The sequence below is a fragment of the Equus caballus genome, chromosome 4 (assembly GCF_041296265.1).
Source record: "Equus caballus isolate H_3958 breed thoroughbred chromosome 4, TB-T2T, whole genome shotgun sequence".
Lineage (NCBI taxonomy): Eukaryota > Metazoa > Chordata > Mammalia > Perissodactyla > Equidae > Equus > Equus caballus.
The window spans coordinates 99,185,710-99,206,242 of NC_091687.1; the positions used below are offsets into that span (position 1 = coordinate 99,185,710).

At 40.1% G+C, this 20,533-nt stretch overlaps 1 protein-coding gene across 4 annotated transcripts in view; it reads left to right on the forward strand.

Moving 5' to 3' along the window:
* Positions 1-20,533, forward strand: part of MGAM (maltase-glucoamylase) — a 187,251-nt gene that overhangs the window by 57,667 nt on the left and 109,051 nt on the right. For all 4 annotated transcript variants that reach the window (XM_014739340.3, XM_014739341.3, XM_070266032.1 and 1 more), the window contains 17 exons: positions 44-198; positions 1,309-1,477; positions 1,861-1,957; positions 2,809-2,921; positions 3,771-3,896; positions 5,067-5,195; positions 5,451-5,561; positions 5,870-5,932; positions 10,485-10,619; positions 11,326-11,413; positions 12,242-12,380; positions 13,219-13,352; positions 13,487-13,521; positions 13,612-13,728; positions 17,890-18,038; positions 18,642-18,726; positions 19,829-19,885. In XM_014739340.3, the coding sequence (XP_014594826.2) occupies positions 44-198; positions 1,309-1,477; positions 1,861-1,957; positions 2,809-2,921; positions 3,771-3,896; positions 5,067-5,195; positions 5,451-5,561; positions 5,870-5,932; positions 10,485-10,619; positions 11,326-11,413; positions 12,242-12,380; positions 13,219-13,352; positions 13,487-13,521; positions 13,612-13,728; positions 17,890-18,038; positions 18,642-18,726; positions 19,829-19,885 (1,902 nt within the window). The remainder of the gene's footprint in view (positions 1-43; positions 199-1,308; positions 1,478-1,860; positions 1,958-2,808; positions 2,922-3,770; positions 3,897-5,066; positions 5,196-5,450; positions 5,562-5,869; positions 5,933-10,484; positions 10,620-11,325; positions 11,414-12,241; positions 12,381-13,218; positions 13,353-13,486; positions 13,522-13,611; positions 13,729-17,889; positions 18,039-18,641; positions 18,727-19,828; positions 19,886-20,533) is intronic.

A 20,533-nucleotide genomic window follows, 5' to 3' on the forward strand; every position in this document is an offset into this window, starting at 1 on the left:
AAGACTACTATTCTTACCTAAAATCTGTTTCCTCTGGCCCTAGATTTATGATCCCAACAACAACCGGTATGAAGTTCCAGTCCCTCTCAACATACCCCAGGTTCCATCCAGTGCCTCTGAGAGTCGACTCTATGATGTCCTCATTAAGAAGAATCCATTTGGGATTGAAATTCGCCGGAAGAGTACAGGCACTGTAATGTAGGTGTCTCCTAGTCTGTTTTGGAATTGATGGTTACCTGCACATTCGTTGCCAGGTCCACTGTCCTTCGAGACCTCCTGGCTCAAAGCATCACATTCTCCATTTCCTGATTCATGAATAAGTTCTTTCCTTTGAGTCTGTTCTTGTGAGGGAAATCTTTAGTCCCCTGGGAGTAATTACTGAGGCAGTTGCATATACGTAGGGATTCATTCAACAAATGTTTATGGAGTGCCTCTTCTATATTTTGTGGTTATAGAAGGTGAGGTCTCTCTTCTCATAACAAAAAATAATAAGTAAATAACAAAGATAAGTTAAAGTATAAATAAGGATGTTTGGATAGTGACAACTGCTGTGCAGGAAAAAGAGCAGAGTGATTGATAGTTATGGGAGGTTACTGCTTGATACTGTCGTTAGAGTGGGTCTCTCCAAGGAGGTACATTTAAAATAGGCCCTGGATGGGGAGAAGGAGCCACCCATGTGGAGATCTGGGGGAAGGGGATGAACATTTTAGACAGATGGACTGATGGGAGCACAGGCCATGGACCAGGAGCAAACTCAGCATATGAAGGGGAAAAAATGTCCAATGTGGTTGGAGCAATGTAGTAAGTAAGGAGGCGAATGGTGGGAGGTGAAGCTGGGGTTTAGGTGGGTTTCAGATCAGGTATGGCCTTGAAGACTTCATAAGATGTTTTAATGAGAAATCACTGAAGAAGTGTAAACAGGGGAATGACATGATGTGAGATACTCTTAAAAAATATCCCCCCGGATGCCATGTAGAAAGGGAGCTGAAGGGGACCAAGAGTGGAAGGCAGGCCTGGTATGGAGCGGTAGCAGTTGAGGTGGTGAGAAGGGATTAGTTTTGGGGTTCTGGAGGGAGAACTGAAAGGAGGTAGTGAGAGGAAGATAGAAGCATGAAGGCTGGCTCCTGGGCTTTCAACAAGGGCATCTATGATTATTTTAATCAAATAGACTTTATGTTTTGTTTGGGAGATTAACATGGTTCTGGGTGGGGCAAGGGAATCAAGAGTTCAGTTGTCCTTGAAAAGCCAGCTACTTGAAGCCAGTAGAATGGCCGCTTTCTTTTCCAAATATACCTTTTTGTGTTGCAGTTGGGACTCTCAGCTCCTTGGCTTCACCTTCAATGACATGTTCATCCGCATCTCCACTCGCCTTCCTTCCCGGTACCTCTACGGCTTTGGGGAAAATGAGCACACAGCCTTTCGGAGAGACTTAAACTGGCACACATGGGGGATGTTTTCCCGAGACCAACCCCCAGGGGTAAGGGCAGAGCATTTGGGATCTGTGTCTCTGCCTCTCTTCACCCACACACTGATTTCAGATAACCTTGGAAGACGTCCCTGAAAAATGTCTCCCTCTGCACAAGATTGCTGTGGGTTTTGAAATTCCACCATTAGAGATTCATTCCTTTAGGTCTTTCAGAATTCCCAATTGAAATTGGGACTTCATCTTCCCAGACTCAACTTGGATGGTCACATTCTTCTTAGAGAAGTGGGTCAATTCTAAGGCACCTTTGTTTCTATGTGTTTAATTTAGTTCACAGAGAAGACTAGAGACATCTTAGCTATTAATTTTTGTTGAGTTTGTTTCTTGGCCACAATGTCTTTTAACCTTTTACTACTTCTCCTCCATGACTCTCCCAGTACAAGAAGAATTCCTATGGAGTCCACCCCTACTACATGGGGCTGGAGGAGGATGGCAGTGCCCATGGGGTGCTCCTGCTAAACAGCAATGCCATGGGTAAGGTGATGCCAGCATCTCTCCTTATTTTTCTCAACCAATCATTCTTGAGGAACTTTAGAATGTGTTTGACCTAGCTGCCCCTTAAGTCAAAATTATTATCCTGCTTGCAGTTTTTTTTTTTTTCTTTCTGTTTAGGCTTTTTATTTCAGTTTGGTAGCATGCAGTAATCAGAATCAGCCAAAATTTTGTTTGGCGAAAATCATGTAAGAAGGGATGGTAAAACTAAGCAAATTCCAAATATCCTGGAGGTCAGCAAATGGGAGCCATCTATATAATTTGAATTAGTAATAAAGCTATGTGTCAGAGCACTCACTCTGGGAGAATGAGGTCATAAAGAAAATTTTTATCGTATATTGGAAAGGGGGTAGAAAATCAGGAGGTAGGAGGAAAAAGCATACATGAAAAAACTGGTGAAATCTGAATAAGGTCTATACTTGAGTTAATAGTATTATATCAATGTCAGCTTCCTGGTTTTGAGAATGTACAATGATATGTAAAATGTTATCATTTGGGGAAGCTGAGGGAAGAATACAAAGGAACTCTCAGTACTATTTTGCATCTTCTTGTAAGTCTTAACTATTCTAAAATATAAGTTATCATAATAATTTTAAAAAGAACAGAATGACAAAAGATGCTAGATAGTAAAGCACACCAAAGGGAAAAAAATCTAGGGGTGGGTTCCTGTAGACTTCCACTTAACTTCTTCAGTTCTGTGTAGGTATAGTAAAAATACTTTCTCTAATGCTCTATGGTAGGGAAGCATAGGCAGAGGAAGAGGGCATGGATTTCAGGGGTAATTCCTCACCTTGAAGCTTTCCAGCTTGATTAGTATTTTCCTATATTTTCAGATGTGACATTCCAGCCTTTGCCTGCCTTGACATACCGCACCACAGGGGGAATTCTGGACTTTTACGTGTTCTTGGGGCCAACTCCAGAGATTGTCACTCAGCAATACACTGAGGTAGGAGTGAATTCAGTTGGTTACCAAGTATTTATACAGCATATTGCTGGTCTTTCTGGGAGACAAGTAGATTGCAGAATAAGGAGCAATAAATACATACCAACAACCATTAAATTTGCAGCCTCTGAAAGCATTGAAGAGTAGCAGAAGCAGTAGTGGTGCCAGCGGTGGTGGCAGCAGTGGCAATGGTGGTGGTGGTGATGGCGATGGCAGTGGTGGTGGTAGTGGAGGTGGTAGTGGTGACGGTGGTGATGGCAGTGGTTCTAGTGGTGGTTATGATGATGTGATGGTATTGTTGTTGCTTTGGGTTGTGATGGTGGTCACAGTAGTCATGACAGTTGTTTGGGCAGCAGCAAAAAACGCGTATATAAAACTTAGTGTTTGTCGCTAATCTATTCCTGCACGTCAGAGTGCTTTACATATATTAACTCATTCAGTCCTCACAAAAACAGTAAGAAGCAGGTACTTTATCCCCAATTTACAGGTGAAGAAAATGAAGCACAAAGGGGTTGTTTAACTTTTTCCCAGGGTCATATAGCCAGAAGAGATTGGAGCCTGTCTGGCAATCCAGGCATTTTGTCTCCAGATTCTGTGTTCGTAAGCAGTAAGCTAGACTGCCTCTGGGAATCAGAGTAAAATCAGATTCTCCAAAATTCCTAGAGGAGAAGGTCAAGTCCAGCAGGAAGCTTTTCCCAAGGTATCCCACTGGCTCTGCGTCTTCTCAGTTTCTCTGGATTTGAATAGGCTGCTTGTCTAATTCCATGCACTGGAAAAAGTATTCTTATTATTTTGTATACTTCCATCCAGATTCTCCTTTTTAAGGACTAATATTTTCTGTCTATTTTCTAGTTGATTGGTCGGCCGGTGATGGTTCCTTACTGGTCCTTGGGGTTTCAGCTGTGTCGCTATGGATACGAGAATGACACTGAGATTGCCAACTTGTATGATGACATGGTGGCTGCCCAGATCCCCTATGTACGTTCTTAACCTGTGGTGTCCTGGCTCTGGGACCTCACAGCCAACCCCAGTTGTCTCTGTATCTGGATTAGTTTGTCTGATTTATGTGAGGTTCTTTTCTATAAAGTTACAAAGTGCTTTCTCATAGAATATCACCCTGAACTTCATCCCAACCCAGTAATACAGGTGGGAGTCATTGTCCCCATTTTAAAGAGTCACAGTGATTTGCAAAAGGAAGAGGACATAGGGCCAACTCCAGGGCCCCTTATACTGTATCATACTTCCATTCCTTTTACATGGCTTCAAAATGTTTAATCAAAAATGTCCTTGGTACCATAAGAATAAAAGGTTCCCCAAATAGTAGTACTGTTTAATTTAAAAAATCAACCCAAATTCAGTCAGACCATTGTGTGTGTCGATAAAATCTCCGTTCCAACACTTTGCTAGTGCTGCAGAAAATGTTCCCTCGGGTTTGAGCTAATCCCTGGTTGAATGTAGGGATCTTGGGACAGTTTCCAGAGGAAATATGTGTGAAATGAACACTGTCCTTCAGTTGAGGACAAGAATTATCCAATAGTCAGAGAATTGATCCTGTGAACCATTTACATACTTAATTTTATTCTACTTATTTTTCTATTGTTTACAATTATTCCTAATGATGGAAAGTATAGCATGCACTATTTTATTCTTAATAAGAATGCTGTGTTTGATAATCCCCAGGATTGGATATTCCAAAGCAATTATAGGTTTTGCTTTGGGATTTTTTTGGATAGATTTACCATCCATGTTACATTAGTACTGGGTAATTTACACTATGTTATTTTCTCTGAACATGAACCACTGATTCCAGGGCCAGCCTCTTGGGGGAGGTAACCACATTATCTCCTTATATTGGCCACTTACAAGGCACTTTCTCATCCACTGTTTTCATTTATCCTCACAATAGTCCTGCCAGATAGACATTATCATCCTGTATTTTGCCAATTTAATCTTTTCTATTTTATGACTGAAAATTTGAAAATTAGGTGAATTTCCCCAAACCTAATACCTAACAAATAACAGAGCTGGGATTTGAAAAAATCAAAAAGATGCCATCTGAAATTCCCCATCAGTTATTGGAGGGTTATTCTCATCTGGAGCCTGGATTTTTACAACCAATAGCCACTCAGGGTTTATGTGTTCCCCCAGGATGTACAATACTCAGACATCGACTACATGGAGCGGCAGATGGACTTCACCCTCAGCCCCAAGTTTGCTGGATTTCCAGATCTGATTACTCGCATGCATGCTGATGGGATGCGGGTCATCCTCATTCTGGTTAGTCCCTATGTGAATGGGTGGAATCTGTTCAGGAGAGTGAGTGGGCTTTGGTGGAGAAAGCTTTATATTGTGTTTCCTTCCATGCTATGAGTATAGAAGTTGAGGTTCAATATGAAAAGTGTGTTTCCCGGGATTCACAGAAACTCTACAGTTCAGGTGGAACTTAATACTTTCTCTTTTGAGGAGTTCTTTTTTCATCCTGAGTTATTCTCTGGCTTTGGTTTTCTCACCTGACCTGGGCTTTGATTTCAGGATCCAGCCATTTCTGGCAATGAGACACAGCCCTATCCTGCATTCACCCGGGGTGTGGAAGATGACGTCTTCATCAAAGCTCCAGGTGGTGGAGGCATTGTCTGGGGAAAGGTATGATCTGGGTGGTGATCCACTGATTCCACCCTGGGGATGGAGAACTGTTAGTGTGTTTGTGCAAGTTGTTTTTTGGTCTTTTCCATTTGGGCTGTGAGATCCGAAGTTCTCATTTTTGCACTATTTGTTAACACAGTTAAGGAATTTCTAAGGAATCTATGTGCCTTATGGGACCACTTTTCTATAGATCAACCTTGCATGAAAATAAAAGTATTATCACCCCTAGGACCATAGTTTATAGTTTCTTAGGAAATACTACATAATACTATATAGTGCATTGGGTTTGAACATTTTTCTCTCCACAGGTCTGGCCTGATTTTCCTGATGTTGTTGTAAATGATTCTTTAGACTGGGATACTCAAGTGGAGGTAAAGAGCTCTTTGTGGATATTGGGTGAAGTCAGGGTTCCCAGGAAGGCGAGGCCTTGCTCAGGATACTGGACATCTCTGTGCTGTGGGTGTGGGCATGGTGTGGGAAAACACTTAGGGAGCGTGTCCTGTGTTTCTGTCTGTTTGCCATTTACTTTACATGCAATATTTTACTCCCAGTTTGGAGGTGGGTGTTATTATCCTCAGCATAACTAAAACTCAGAGAGCTTACTTTACTTGTCTGTAGTTTTAGGTGACAGAGTGGTGTCACATCCAAGATTCCAAAGACCTGTGAAATTTCCACTGGATGATATCTCTAAGAAGTATTGTCTTTTCCCTCAATTAATATATTTGTTGTTTTTGTTGTTGTTGCCTTGAGTATCACTTTTAAACAGAGTCTCCCAGCCATGTCTTTAGTGATTGAGTCTTTTTCTCTGTGCAGCTCCTTTTCATGGACAGGCTCATCGTCTTCCTTCTTATAAATCCTCCCATCCTTTCTTGAATTTCTCAATTTTGGTATTAGCTCCTAGTTTCCAGCCTTATGTTAAAACTTTCTCTCTTCTGAGAACAGGTTTTTACTAGTAACAGATCTCAGATAAAGATTCAAGGGAGAGGACCTAGCTTCCTATTCTTTCTGTTGCTTCTCAGAGAAGATCACTTGAAGTTTGGTGGTCCAGGCAGCCCACATGCATACAGGAATCTGCCAGGCCAGAGAACTTAAGGGTCATGGGCTCCTTGACTTTTCTTTCTTTCCTTCTTTCTTTATTTAGTATTTCCCCCCCAGCTTAATTGGAGTATAACTGACAAATAAAATTGTATATATTTAAAGTGTACACTGTGATGATTTGATATACATATATATCATGAAATTATTATCACAATCAGGTTAATTAACATATCTATTACCTCACATAGTTACTGTTTGTGAGTGCGTGTGGTGAGAGTGCTTAAGATCTTCTCTCAGAACTTTTGAGTATACAATGCAGTATTATTAACTATAGTCACAATGCTGTACATCTTCAGAACTTACTCATCTTACAAGTAAAGACTTGCGTTATTTGACCAGCATCTCCCCATTTCCCCCATCCCCTAGCCCCTGATAATTACTATTCTACTGTCTGTTTCTATGAGTTCAACTTTGTTTCTTTTTAGATTCCACATGTAAATAAGATCACACCATATTTATCTATCTCTGTCTGGCTTATTCACTTAGCGTAATGTCTTCTAGGTTCATCCATGTTATTGCAAATGGCAAGATTTCCTTCTTTCTCATGGCTGAATAATATTCCATTATATATGTATAAACCATATCTTCTTTATCCACATCTTCATCCATTGATGGCCACTTAGGTTGTTTCCACATCTTGGCTATTGTGAATAACACTGCAGTGAATGTGGGAATACATTTATCTCTTTGAGATATAATTTCATTTCCTTTGTATATACACCCAGAAGTGGGATTCCTGGGTCATATGATAGTTCTATTTTAAATTTTTTTGAGGAACCTCCAAACTATTTTCCATAGTGGCTATACCAATTCAGATTTCTACCAACAGTGCACAGCTTGCCTTTTCTCCACCTCCTTGCTAACATTTGTTACCTCTTGTCTTCTTGATAACAGACATTGTAGCAGATGTAAGTGACATTTCATTGTGGTTTTGATTTGTGTGTCCCTGATGGTTGGTGATGTTGAGCATTTTCTCATGTGCCTGTTGGCCATTTGTATGTCCCTATTGGAAAAATGTGTATTCAGGTCCCTTGTCCATTTTTCAATCAGTTATTTATTTTTTTGCTGTGAGTTGCGTAAGTGCCTTACATATTTTGGATAATAACGTCTTATCAGATATGTCATTGGCAAATATTTTCTCCCATTCCATAGGTTGCCTTTTCATTTTGCTGATTGTTTCCTTTGCTGTGCAGATGTTTCCTTTGCTGTGCAGAAGGTTTTTAGTGTGATGTAGTTCCATGTGTTTATTTTTGCTTTTGTTGCTTGTGCTTTTGGTGTCAAATCCAAAAAGTCTTTACCAAGATTAGTGTCACTGAGCTTTTTCTCCATATTTTCTTCTGAGATTTTAATGGTTTCAGGTCTTACATTTAAGTCTTTAATTCAATTTGAATTAATTTTTGTGTATGGTGTAAGGTAGGGTCCAGTTTCATTCTTTTGCATGAGGATATCCAGTTTTCCCAAAACCATTTGTTAAAGAGACTGTCCTTTCTCCATTGTGTGTTCTTGGCACCTTTGTCAAAGATTAACTGCTATATAGGTGTGGGTTTATTTCTGGGCTTTCTGTTCTGTTCCATTGGTCTATGTGTCTGTTTTTATGCCAGTACCATGACTTTTAAATCATTATGCTGGGAAAGGGGCTGCTTTGACAATCAAGAGTTTGGCTACCACTATATGAGCCCCATAATTCATCAGCCTTTAGGGGCAACACTGCCACCTTGCGGGCATTTAGATATCTAGTGGGCAGTTTTGGTTATCACAAGAGAAGCATCAAATGGCATTTAGTGGGCAGTGACCAGGGATGCCCATGGTTCTGACTGCAGCAGATTTCCACTGAGAATTCTTCTGCCCCAAATGCCAATTGTGCCCCTGATGAGAAACACTGCATTAGGGGGTCATGGTGTCTATTAGGTAGCACATAAGAGATTCTCAGTAGATAGAATAATTATAACCATTTATATTAATAAGACCCACTTAATGAGGCTGGTGGGGATAAGACTACTGATATCTAGGTATAGCCTGGCTGAGGGTAGTATAAAACAGACAAACAGCGGGAAGCCTATGAAAAGCAGATTTCTGGGTCTGAAGCACAGAGACTTAATTCAGTAAGTCTGGGGGGATGTCTAGGAATTGCATTTTGGTAGCACACAATGCATTGTGATAAGCGATCCTGGGGCCAGACACACAGGTGGATACAACACAAGTTGAGGACAAGGGAAAGTGAGGGCAGAAGCAACAGGGCAAGAGTTGAATACAGAGAGGAGTGAAGTGAACCAGCACCTTTGAGAATGGCAGAACACTTTTCACTTCATGGGTAAGGGTCATCAGAGCAACTTTTAGTGAGGTTAATAAATCGAAATTGGTCAAATTTCTCACTTGTATCCCACATGAGATTCAGTTATGACTCAGACATGGCTGGCATTGACTCTGTTTATTCTAATTCTCCATCCCTCTCCCCTACCCCATGTTTCTAACCTCGCCTGACGTGGAGCACTCTGTTTCTGTTGAAATGTTCTCTTCTTCTGGTTCCATGTTTCTACCTCTATTTTCTAACAAAAAGGCATCCTTGGTATGCCTCCTTTTCATGAGATTCTCAGTGATGTGGCTCACTACTCTCTCACTTCTCTGTGAGCGGGAGCCCTGCATTCTGATCCATTTCTGTTTCCTTCTTTGTGACCTATTTTTGCCTTTTAACTAGACATATAGTTCCTACTTGCCCATTTCTGTTTCCTTCTTTGTGACCTATTTTTGCCTTTTAACTAGACATATAGTTCCTACTTGCCTTTTTCTATTGTGTATAAGAGCTGGGGGTTTCCTGGACCAATTTCTCTTTCTGTTGTTCCCCCCTATCCTTGCCACGAGCATTATTTAGCTCTTTAACTCTAAAAATGCACTGATGAACATAGAGGAACCTATTCAGTGAAACATAAAAAGGACCATAAATTTTCATAACAAACAACCTGGACTATATAGAAATTTGTGAATATTTTCTGCTGCTAAGTGGTGTGACTTCACAATTATGCACTGAGCATTTATCTCATGTCAGGTCCTAAACTAAGCACTGTCGGGGAATACAAAGATCAACCAGAAGAATACAAAACAAGGTCCTTGGTCTCATAAAGCTTACACTACAGTTAGGAAGTTATACATTGGATCCACTTTCCAGGTTAAAATAAAGACACGGCTTTTATTATTTGAGGAAGATAAAGAGAAGGGGAAGTTGAAACTTCCTCATGAATCCTCCCAATTTACTTGACACACAATAGCAGTTTTCAGGTGATTCTGAAACTATGGAAAACACAGGTGCATACTAGTTAGGTAGTCTAACATAACGAAATGCAATCTTACCTCTCACTCTCTTTCCCCAATGGCTATGAGATAGGAGAGGATTACCTGGATGTTTCTGTCCAAACTGTTGACAATGCATCTGATGTCTGCCCCTTTCAAGCTGCAGTCTCTCCCTGGCTCATGCTTTGTCTTTGAGCCAGTGCTTAGGAAATTGCAGGGTAGAAGTTGAGTGTTGGGTGTCTAACACATGAGATAGTGAGTTCAGGGTGTTGATTGCTACCATTCATGTTGATACAAAGAGGTACAAAGAGGAACAGTTCATGGATGCTTTCTAAATGCTAGAAAGGTGTCTAATTTGTGCTAATTTCTTTTTTTCGTGCTCATTGTATATTAAATAAGCTGAAAACATTAATTAGTCTCTATTTGGATTATCTATCATCATATAGTGCAGAGCTTTGCATGAGTTACTCTCTCAGGAAATGCTTATTTGCAGTCTAATATATTTTTTTAGGACAAATAAATTATACTTACTTTTTATAGCTATACCGAGCTTATACAGCCTTCCCAGACTTTTTCCGTAATTCAACTGTCAAATGGTGGAAGAGGGAGTTTGAAGAACTATACAGCAACCCACAGAATCCAGAGAAGAGCTTGAAGTTTGATGGCATGTGGATTGTAAGTGTGTGTGTTTGTGTCTGTACATGTGGATGGGTGCGTTTCTATCTTTGTGTGTCTAAGCATTGGTATCACTGACCCTTAATCAAGGAGGATAATAATCTTCCAGAAAAGAGTTGGACGTATCAGGCTGCAATTCCTCCACTCGGGAGTAGAGCATCCCGGATACTCCTCATATCTTGTATCTTGCCTGAAGTTCCTGCTGTAAAACTCCAAGGTGATTACTAGGAATTCCTTGGATCTGCGCCTTGTCTCACACTCTGAGGAAGAATTTTTTTTAAAGATTTTATTTTTCCTTTTTCTCCCAGAAGCCCCAGTACGTAGTTGTATATTCTTAGTTGTGGGTCCCTCCAGCCGTAGCATGTTGGATGCTGCCTCAGCATGGCCTGACGAGTGGCGCCCTGTCTGCGCCCAGGATCCGAACTGGCAAAACCCGGGGCCGCCGAAGCGGAGTGCGCCAACTCAACCACTTGGCCACAGGCTGGCCCCCGAGGAAGAATTTTTTTTAAAAAACCCTCTAGCCAGTCATTCTGTAGGGCTTAATTGATATTTCTCATCAATTCTCAGATGGATTTGATGAGTCTCCCTGGGCTGGTATCTATGGGATTACTGGATGCTGAATGATTTATTCATCACTTCTTGTCTCTGAGTTGATAGGATGTAATTATTTTAAAAAGTAAGATATGTCTATATTTGACATTTCTAGGACATGAATGAACCGGCAAGCTTTGTGAATGGGGCAGTTCCTCCAGGCTGCATGAATGCCACTCTGAACCACCCTCCCTATATGCCATGTAAGGACCCTTGGCCTTCTCTACTGGCAGAGCCATGGCTACAAGGAGTGACCCCTGCAAAAACCCAGCAGTCAGGGGTTTATCCTGACTGCTCAGGGCACATCCTCATTGGGGCTCTGGTTTTTGAGGTGCTAAAGACGAGTATGCTTCAAGCACTTTACTCAGTTGGGTGTGTGCAAGTTTCTCGCCCACTGGATAAATTTCTTGAATTTGTTCAGAAAACATTTAACAATGGTAATGTCTCCAAAGGAGTCTACAGCTAAGTTTCTTAAATCTTCAGGCTTATGTTAATTCTTCCACAGGAATTTGTTGTGCCACCAGCGGGCAGAAAGTAGTGATTTCCCCTTATCACAGAGTCAATGGACTTTGGGGTTACGCTCATGTTCATATCTTGGCTGCAGAAATTATACGCTCTGTGAATTGTATGACCTTCAGCAGATTACTTGATCTTTCCAAATCTCAATTTTTTAAAACTGTAAAAAGAGGATAATGATATCTTCTTCATAGAATTATGATAAGAATCCCATGAAATAATTTGCATGTTAAAGGTCTAGATTGGATCCTGTCATGTAATAAGTATTTGACAACTGTGTGTTCTTCCCCATGCCCCTGCTTTCTTCTGGAGAACATTCCAGGGGACTTGATGTTGAAAGCACCTGTGGGTGCCATTGCGGCTCAGAGCCAAGCACGTTCCCATGTCCCTGGGGAGGAGAGGGACCTATTTAGGGGTCAAGTTAGTTTTAAGATCCAGAGTCCAATCCCTTGAAGAGAGGTTAGGGATAAACAGAATCAGAGGTGGCTGTTATATCACTAAATCTTTGTCCTCAGATTTGGAGTCCAGGGACAGTGGTCTGAGCAGCAAGACCCTTTGCATGGAGAGTGAGCAGATCCTGCCAGATGGCTCCCGGGTGCGGCACTATGATGTGCACAGCCTGTACGGGTGGTCCCAGACCAGACCCACATACGAGTGAGTCTCCATCTCCCATATCCAATGGGCACCATCTGCAGTGACAGCCAGTGACTGATGAAGCTTCCTTGCTTTTCCTTCATTCCCCTTTCCAAGGCCAATGAGATGTTGATTAAAATTATGTAACAGTTCTTATTTATTAAATAAACACTCATGAGAATGGAGCCAGGCCCTGTGATCATAGTTAGGAGAACAGATTTAAATAAGGCATGGTCCTGCCAGTGAGAAACTAATAGTCCTGGTAGAGGAGACACCAGCAATGATTATGCAGTGCAGCTGATGCTATAGTAACTTTAGTTATAAAAGGCATAGAGAACACAGAAGACTGGACATCTCTTTCTTTTATTTAAAAAATGACTCATCTCTATTGGGATTTTTTTTTGGTCATTTCTGTTGGATAGCCAACTGGTATTCTACTAAATCAGCACTGTTACATTTTGTGTGCTCAGTCAATGAATAGTATGAATTGTCCTAAGGAAAGCCTTATAAAGGAATTCACATTTTTCCTCCCCAAATATATAAAAGTAAGTACTGAATAAATAAATTATAAGATTTAGTGATTACTTATTACTTTTAGTGGATCCAGTGAGTTTATTACATGATGAAGTTTTTTGTAAAACATAAATTACTATCTGAAGGCACAACTGTCATTATTGTCTGTATCATCTGGAATCAGTCAGTGGGGACATCATTATGGCTCAGATTTCCATATTCCCTCTAGTAATGCAGGAAACATTTTGTTACTATGCACTAGGCTCAGGAGCTCTGGGAGGAGAAGCTCAGTGGCCTTTCCTCCCCTGCTCTTCCCTCAGTCACCTCCTTGTTCCCTTCCAACCAGAGCTGTGCAGGAGGTGACAGGACAGCGAGGGATTGTCATCACTCGTTCCACATTCCCCTCTTCTGGCCGCTGGGCAGGACACTGGTTGGGAGACAACACGGCTGCATGGGACCAACTGAGGAAATCTATCATTGGTGTGTGGGCTTATTCCTAGGGGCCTCTGCCACCGGGGAGGGCAGTTAGGATCCTCCATAAAGGGTTCTTGGAGGAGAGAGGAGGAGGCAGGTCACGAGTGCCCTGTCTGACACAACTGTGGTTCTCATTGCAGGCATGATGGAGTTTAGCCTCTTTGGCATATCCTATGTAAGTGTCCTTCGAATCACTTCTAATCAAGCAGATGATGACATCTTTCAGAAACCATCAACAGGCTCGTTTTATTCCATCTTGTTTCAGACAGGAGCAGATATTTGTGGGTTCTTTCAAGATGCTGAATATGAGATGTGTGCTCGCTGGATGCAACTGGGGGCCTTTTACCCATTCTCAAGGAACCACAACACCATTGGGACCAGGGTAGGACATTAGCTCATAGCTCCACAGTTTGGTGTCACCAGGAACACAGCCTTCAATTTTAAACTACAATTAATGCAGTCCATATTCCTCAGAAACATCTTCAAAACCGTTAAACCATCATGTTTCTTTTTTTTAAAATTTGATATACTTATATATTGTGAAATGTTTACCACAGTAGGATCAGTTAATATCCCCATCGCCTCATATAATCACCATTTCTTTTTTGTGGTAAGAACGTTTAATATCTATTCTCTTAGCAACTTTTAAGTATATAATATAGTATTGTTAAGTATGGTCACCATGCAGTACATTAGATCACCAGAACATATCCAATTTATAACAGGAAGTTTGTACCCTTTGACCAACATCTCATTCCCCCACCTGCCAGACCCAGATAAGCACCATTCTGCTTTCTGTTTCTATGAGTCCAACTCTTTTTGATTCCACACGCAAGTGAGATGATACAATATTTGTCTTTCTCTGTCTAACTTATTTCACTTAGCACAATGCTGTCAAGGTCCTTTCATGTTGTTACAAATGGTAGGATTTCCTCCTTTCTCGTAGTTGACTAATATTCCATTTTATGTAGGTATGTATGTATATGTCTATATATCTACATACCACATCTTCTTTATCCATTTACCCATGAATGAACATTTAAGTTTTTTCCACATCTTGGCTATTGAGAGTAATGCTGCAGTGAACATGGGAGTGCAGATATCTCTTCAAGATATTGATTTCATTCCCTTAAGGATATACCCAGAAGTGGGATTTCTAGATCATATGGTATTCTATTTTTAATTTTTTGAGGAACCTCTGTAGTTTTCCATAGTGGCTGTACCAATTTACATTCCCACCAACAGTGCAGAAGTGTTCCCTTTTTTCTACATTTTTACCAACACTTGTTATCTCTTGTATTTTTGATAATAGCCATCCTAGCAGGTGTGATGTGATATTTCACTGTGGTTTTGATTTGTATTTCCCTGAATATTAGTGATATTGAGCATCTTTTCGTGTACCTGTTGCCAATTTGTATGTCTTCTCTGGAAACTAGAAATCAATAACAGGAGGAAAACTGGAAAATTCAAAAATATGTGGAAATTAAACAACCAATGGGTCAGAAAGGAAATTTAAAAAAACACCGTGAAACAGAGGAAAATGGAAACAAAACATACCAAAGCTTATGGGATGCGACAAAAGCAGTTCTAAGAGGGAAGTTTATAGTGATAAATACATTAAGAAAAAAGAAAGATTTCGAACAAAAAGCCTAACTTTACACTTCAAGGAACTAGCAAAAGAAGAGCAAACTAAGCCCAAAGTTAGCAGAAGAAAGGAAATAACAAAGATCAGAGCAGAAATAGATGAAATAGAGACTGGGAAAACAATAGAAAAGATCAGTGAAATTAAGAGCTGGTTCTTTGAAAAGATAAAAAAAAAAAAAAAAAAAACCTTTAGCTAGACTTCCTAAGACAGAAAGAGAGAAGTCTCAAATAAATAAAATTATAAATAAAAAGGAGGCATTATAACTGATATGACAGAAACACAAAGGATCATAAGAGACTACTATGAACAATTATATACCAACAAATTGGACAACCTAGAAAAAAAGAGATAAATTCCTAGAAACATACAACCTGCCAAAACTGAATCATGAAGAAATATAAAATCTGAACAGACCAATAATGAGTAAGGAGATTGAATCAGTAATCAAAAATCTTCCAACAAAGAAAATCCAGGGACCAGATGGTTTCCCTAGTGAAGCCTATCAAACACTTAAAGAAGAATTAATGCCAATCCTTCTCAAACTCTCCCAAAAAATTGAAGAGGCGAGAACACTCCCAAACTCATTTCACAAGACCAGCATTACCCTGATACTAAAGTCAGATAAGAACACTAAAAGCAAAGAAAACTACAGGCCAATATCTCTGATGAATATAGATCCAAAGATTCTAAACAAAATAGAAGCACACTAAATTCATTAGCACATTGAAAGAATCACACACTGTGATCAATGCACGTGAATGCAAGGTAACCCTGGGATGCAAAGATGGTTCAACATATGCAAATCAATAAATGTAACATACCACGTTAACAGAAAGAAAGATAAAAATCATATGATCATTTCAATAAATACAGAAAAAAGATTTGTCAGGGGCTGGCCCTGTGGCTGAGTGGTTAAGTTTGCATGCTCTGCTTCGGCAGCCTGGGGTTTGCCTGTTCAAACCCTGGTAGCAGACCACACACCACTCATCCAGCCATGCTGTGGTGGCATCCCATGCAGAAGAACTGGAATGACTTGCAACTAGGATATACCACTATGTACTGGAGCTTCAGGGAGAAAAACAAAAAGGAAGATTGGCAACAGATGTTCTCTTAGGGCCAATCTTCCTCACCAAGAAAAAAAAAGATTTGACAAATGCAACATCATTTCATGATAAAAACTCTCAACAAATTGGATACAGAAGGAATGTACCTCAACATAATAAAGGACATGCGTGATAAACCCACAGCTAATATCATATTCAATGGTGAAACATTGAAAGATGTTCCTCTAAGATCAGGAACAAGACAAGCATTCCCACTCTCACTACTCCTATTCAACATAGTACTAGAAGTCCTAGCCAGAGTAATGAGGCAAAAAACAGAAATAAAAAGCATTCAAATTAGAAAGGAACACGTCAAATTACCTGTTTACAGTTTATATGATCTTATACATAGAAAATCCTAAAGATGTCACCAGAAACTATTAGAATTAATCAATGAATTCAGTAACATTGCAGAATTATAAAATCAACATACAAAAATCAGTTGCATTTCTTTATACTAACAATGAAACATCTGAAAAAGAAATAAAGAAAACAATTCTATTCACAGTAGCATCAAAAAGTGACAAAATATTTAGTAATAAATTTAACCAAGGAGGTGAAAGATCTGTACACTGAAAACAGTAAGACACTGAGGAAAGAAACTGAGGAAGACACAAATGGAAATTTGTCCCATGTGCATGAATCAGAAGAGTTAATGTTGTTAAAATGTCCATACTACTCAAAACCATCTATAAAGTCAATGGCATTCCTATCAAAATTCTAATGGAATTTTTCACAGAAATAGAAAAAGTAATCCTAAAATTTGTGTGGAACCACAAAAGACCATGGATAGCCAAACAAGAAGAACAAAGCTAGAGGCATCACACTTCTTGATTTCAAACTGTATTACAAAGCTATTGTAATCAAAACAGTATTGTACTGGCATATATTAGATGCATAGACCATGGAACAGAATTGAGAGCCCAGAAATAAACGTTTGTATATACTGTCAAGTAATATTTGACAAGGGAGATAAAAATACTTAATGGAATAAAGACAGTCTCTTTAATAAATGATGTTGGGAAAACTGGATAATCACATGCAGAAGAATTAAATTGAACCCCTTTCTTATACCACCCACAAAAATTAACTCAAAATGGATTAATGACTTAAATATAAAACCTCAAAATGTAAAACTCCTAGAAGAAAACATAGGGAAAAATCTCCTTACTGTTGTTCTTGGCAATGGTTTTTTGGATATGACACCAAAAGCACAGGCAACAAGAAACAGAAGCAAAAATTAACAGGTGGGACTGTATCAAACTAAAAAGCTTCTGCACAGCAAAATAAACAATCAACAAGATGAAAAGGCAACCTACAGAATGGAAGAAAACATTTATAAACCATATATCTGGTAAGTGGTTAATATCCAAAACACAGAAGGCACTCCTACAACCCAATAGCAAAAACCCAAACAATCTGATTAAAAAATGGGCAGAGGAACTGAATAGGCATTTTTTCAAAGAAGATACAAAAACAGCCAACAGGTACATGAAATGATTCTCATGTTTCACTGAATCATATTCCTCAGTGTTCTTTAGATTATTCTTTTTGTTTGGGCAGTATTGTAACAAATATATCCCCAAAAGAATGTCTTAGGGGGAAATTTTCTTAGCTGTCCTGGGAGAGCTTCTGTGACCTCTTTCGATCTATTAAAAATCTTCTGTGAGTCTCATCAGTAATCATCTTTGGTTTAGCTATGTGTGATCTTCATCTGGAATGAACGGTCAGTGACCTCATTAAGTCCCCCAGGTCCCAAAGAGTGAGCTCTGAACACTCTTCTTTTCTCCTTTAGAGACAAGACCCTGTGTCCTGGGATGCTACCTTTGTGAATATCTCCAAAACTGTCCTGCAGACCAGATACACTCTGTTGCCGTATCTCTACACCCTGATGCACTTGGCCCACACGGAGGGCAGCACTGTTGTGCGGCCTCTTCTCCATGAGTGAGTGTCTAGCTGGAATCCCAAGGACTAAGGGATAATTTCATTCTATATGGTGGCAGTTCTAATTCTTCCAAATTAAATTAGAGACTTGATTGCTTTTGCCATAAGCTCTCTAGGCACAGATCATACATTTTTACTCCTTTTAGCACAGTGTCAGTCACACCCTAGGTCTTTGATAAAAGGCTATTGAATTTTAAAAAGTTCTCAAAATGATACAATATAGCACAGAGTAATTTCTTTCTAATATGGGCCTGTGAAGACCTACTTATCTTTTGTAGCAGCTCAGGTCATAAGAGAAGCCATTCCAGGGGTATATTTGAAGGATGAAGGCCATTCTTGCATTTCAGATGTGTCATTGGTAAAAAACATGAAACTATTTATGGGTAAGAACATGTCTAAATCCAACCATTTCTGGAGTTTGAAGAACATGACTTGTACAAAGTGAGTATGTACCTGATTAAGGTAGACCTAGGCAAAGAGTAAAGGATGGCATGGAATGCAGCTAGATTTCTGACTTGATTCTGAACGTGAAGAGTTTCTTCAAGGCTTTGGCCTGGATCCCTGTTGGGGTCCTGATTGTGGTACCCTGGTTTCCCTTTCTAGGTTTGTGTCAGACCAGGTGACCTGGGATATAGACAGTCAGTTCCTGCTGGGCCCAGCCTTCCTGGTCAGCCCTGTCTTGGAGCCTGTGAGTATGGAGGCCTCTGATGAATAGAGGATCCCAGCTGTGAGGTTGGTGGATGGGGTGAGGACGAGGCCTGGTCTGGTGAGGGTCCTGAGATGTGGTTTCTTATTCTGCCTCTGACTCCTCTTCTCCCTCTGAGCTGAAGTCCATCATTTAGATGTTCTGGTCTTTGGCTCTCTCATCTTTATTATCATTATTTTTTAAAACACTTTTTGTGAGGAAGCTTGTCTCTGAGCTAACATCTATGACAAACTTTCTCTATTTTATGTGGGATGCTGCCACAGCGTGGCTTGACGAGTGGTGCTAGGTCAGCACCTGGGCTCTGAACCTGTGAACCCTAGGCCGCAGTAGCAGAGAGTGCGAATTTAACCACTACACCACCGGGCCAGCCTCAGCTCCCTCATCTTTAAAATCAGCATAACTAATGCTGATTCATTGGACAATCAAGAACGAAAAAATCTTAGATATATTTGAAGACGGAATCATTTCTTCATTAATGGAAATAAGGAGTATGGGTCAGGTGGGGGAAGTATTGTAGAGAAATCATTACAATCATCTATCATCATTAAAACAGAACTTTTCAGAAAGATTGAGCACTGTGTAAAATCTTGTTGCTGCTGACTAGCTCTTCCCTTCCTCCTACAGGAGGTCCTTAGGCAGCCACTTCTTTATTTCCTCTGTTGACAATGAGGCTTCTGATTAAAATATCAGTTAATTGCATTCTCCCTAAAACTTATTGCACTAATCATAATTTCTGAAGTATTGGCACCATAAACCCAAAAAATTTTCTTCTGCCCCAGACCCAACCTCAGTTTGTTTTTTAGAGAGGTTATTGGTAAATCTATAAGCAAACGGTATTTTTTTTCCCCAAAGACCTGGATCCCAAAGGGTTTTATGGAAGCCACTAGTTTTGAGTAGGCAAATCTCCCCTGTTTGAGAAGCAGGAAGGGGAAGAAGGCTTCCCCAATATTGCTGATCTCGAGAGAAGTGAGACATGTGGGTTCAAGGCCATCAGTATTGTTTTGACTCCTTTACTAAGCAAACTGATTACTCTGCCCTAGCTAATGGAGCCCACTGCCTATGCTTTGTGTGTGTTTAATTTCAGAATGCCAGAAACGTCACTGCATATTTCCCCAGAGCCCGCTGGTATGATTACTACACGGTAAGTTTTTCTCACTGTTTATACAACCTGGGAAAACAGTAGCGTGCACAGGCTTTAGAATCTGACAGACCTCGGGTCAAATTCGCCTCTGTAACCTACCTGATGCATGACCTTGGACGAGTCATTTTAACCTTGTAGCCTCAGTTTTCTCACCTCCAACTGGGGGAGACCACTTCTCTCACAGAATTGTTGTGAGATAACACATAAAGGCATCTCCCTTGGTGCCTGGCTTCTCGTGAGTGTTCTTTACATGTTAGTTTTTATGTTTTCTTATACGACCACTATTCATGGCACTGTATAACGACAGATACCAGTAAACACTTGAAATTGCACTGTAGACTATAGTTTTTATTTATATCTTCCCTGATAGACTATAAATTCATAAATATTAAAGGCCTTTTCCTCTCTGTCTTTTTATTAAATACCTCCTTGTACATCATAGACATTCAAAGAATTGTTAAAGGTAATTTCCCAAGGTAAGTGGAGTCTTAAGCATTACGTGAAATGCACACAGAGGTATGAGGCCCAACCCTTGTGAGCCGGAGCAACGCAAGTGAGTTTAGAAATGTAGAATGAACACATCATTCTGTCATATTACTTTTCTGGGCTAGTCTGAGCCCCAGAGACTCAGCTGGGAAAACAAGGTCT